This window comes from Tupaia chinensis, unplaced genomic scaffold, assembly GCF_000334495.1.
Source record: "Tupaia chinensis unplaced genomic scaffold, TupChi_1.0 Scaffold000231_1, whole genome shotgun sequence".
In the NCBI taxonomy this organism is placed as follows: Eukaryota; Metazoa; Chordata; class Mammalia; order Scandentia; family Tupaiidae; genus Tupaia; species Tupaia belangeri.
Window position 1 is genome coordinate 902,912 of NW_006159706.1, and position 736 is coordinate 903,647.

Genomic DNA, 736 nt, shown 5'->3' on the forward strand with positions numbered 1-736 from the left:
CCGTCTCCATTTGGACACCACGCCTCTGTGGCTGCCTCTATCAGGGCATTCTGCCCCCTGGGACCCTCTGTGTCCTTTACTCAGAGGGCCAGGAGGACAGCTGTGAGGTACCTGGGCCTGACATCTGGATCCCACTGGACCTTGGCGGGGGGGGGGAAGGATGGAGACCGTGGTGGTCTACGACTGACCCCGGGAGAAGGGGAAGGTGTGGGGACCCAGGAGGAAGGGGCACAGACCCTTCTGGCCTTGGCTCTGGTTGCAGGTGACCTCGGCACCTCCCCTCCTGTGCCAGACTGAGGGGGGCTCCTGGGTCCTCATGGGCATGGCCATTCGAGGGAGCCGGGAACTGTTTGCTGCCATCAGCCCTGAAGAGGCCTGGATCTCCCAGACGGTGGGGGAAGCCCATTTCCTGCCTCCCAGTGGCCCCCCCTACTGGTCCCCTGAAGGCAGCAACCTGTGCCCCCTGGGTATGGCAGGGGCCTCAGGTCCCCCCAGGGCTGCTCTGCTCCTGCTGCTACTGACTCCCCTGATTCAGGGCTGAGAGGGCCTGGGTCCCCCACCACTTCCCCTCCTCCCCACCCTCCATTTCCCGCCCAGTGGGGCGGGAATGTGGTCCAACCGGCTGACTCCCCTGCCAGAACCTCCACAGGGCCCCACCCACCCAGACAGCAGCGGCTTTGGGTAATTGGGCCTCAGTGCCTGGCTATTTTGGGCCCAGGAATCCTTGGGGGTGGCA

The 736-nt window shown here is 65.1% G+C and overlaps 1 protein-coding gene across 3 annotated transcripts in view; it reads left to right on the forward strand.

Moving 5' to 3' along the window:
• Nucleotides 1–736, forward strand: part of PRSS36 (serine protease 36) — an 18,507-nt gene extending 17,771 nt beyond the window's left edge. For 2 of the 3 annotated variants that reach the window (XM_014587677.1, XM_014587676.1), the window contains 2 exons: nucleotides 14–107; nucleotides 263–736. In XM_014587677.1, coding sequence (XP_014443163.1) covers nucleotides 14–107; nucleotides 263–541 — 373 coding nt within the window. In that variant the 3' untranslated portion in view covers nucleotides 542–736. The remainder of the gene's footprint in view (nucleotides 1–13; nucleotides 108–262) is intronic. The other variant, XM_014587678.2, reaches the window with a different exon arrangement.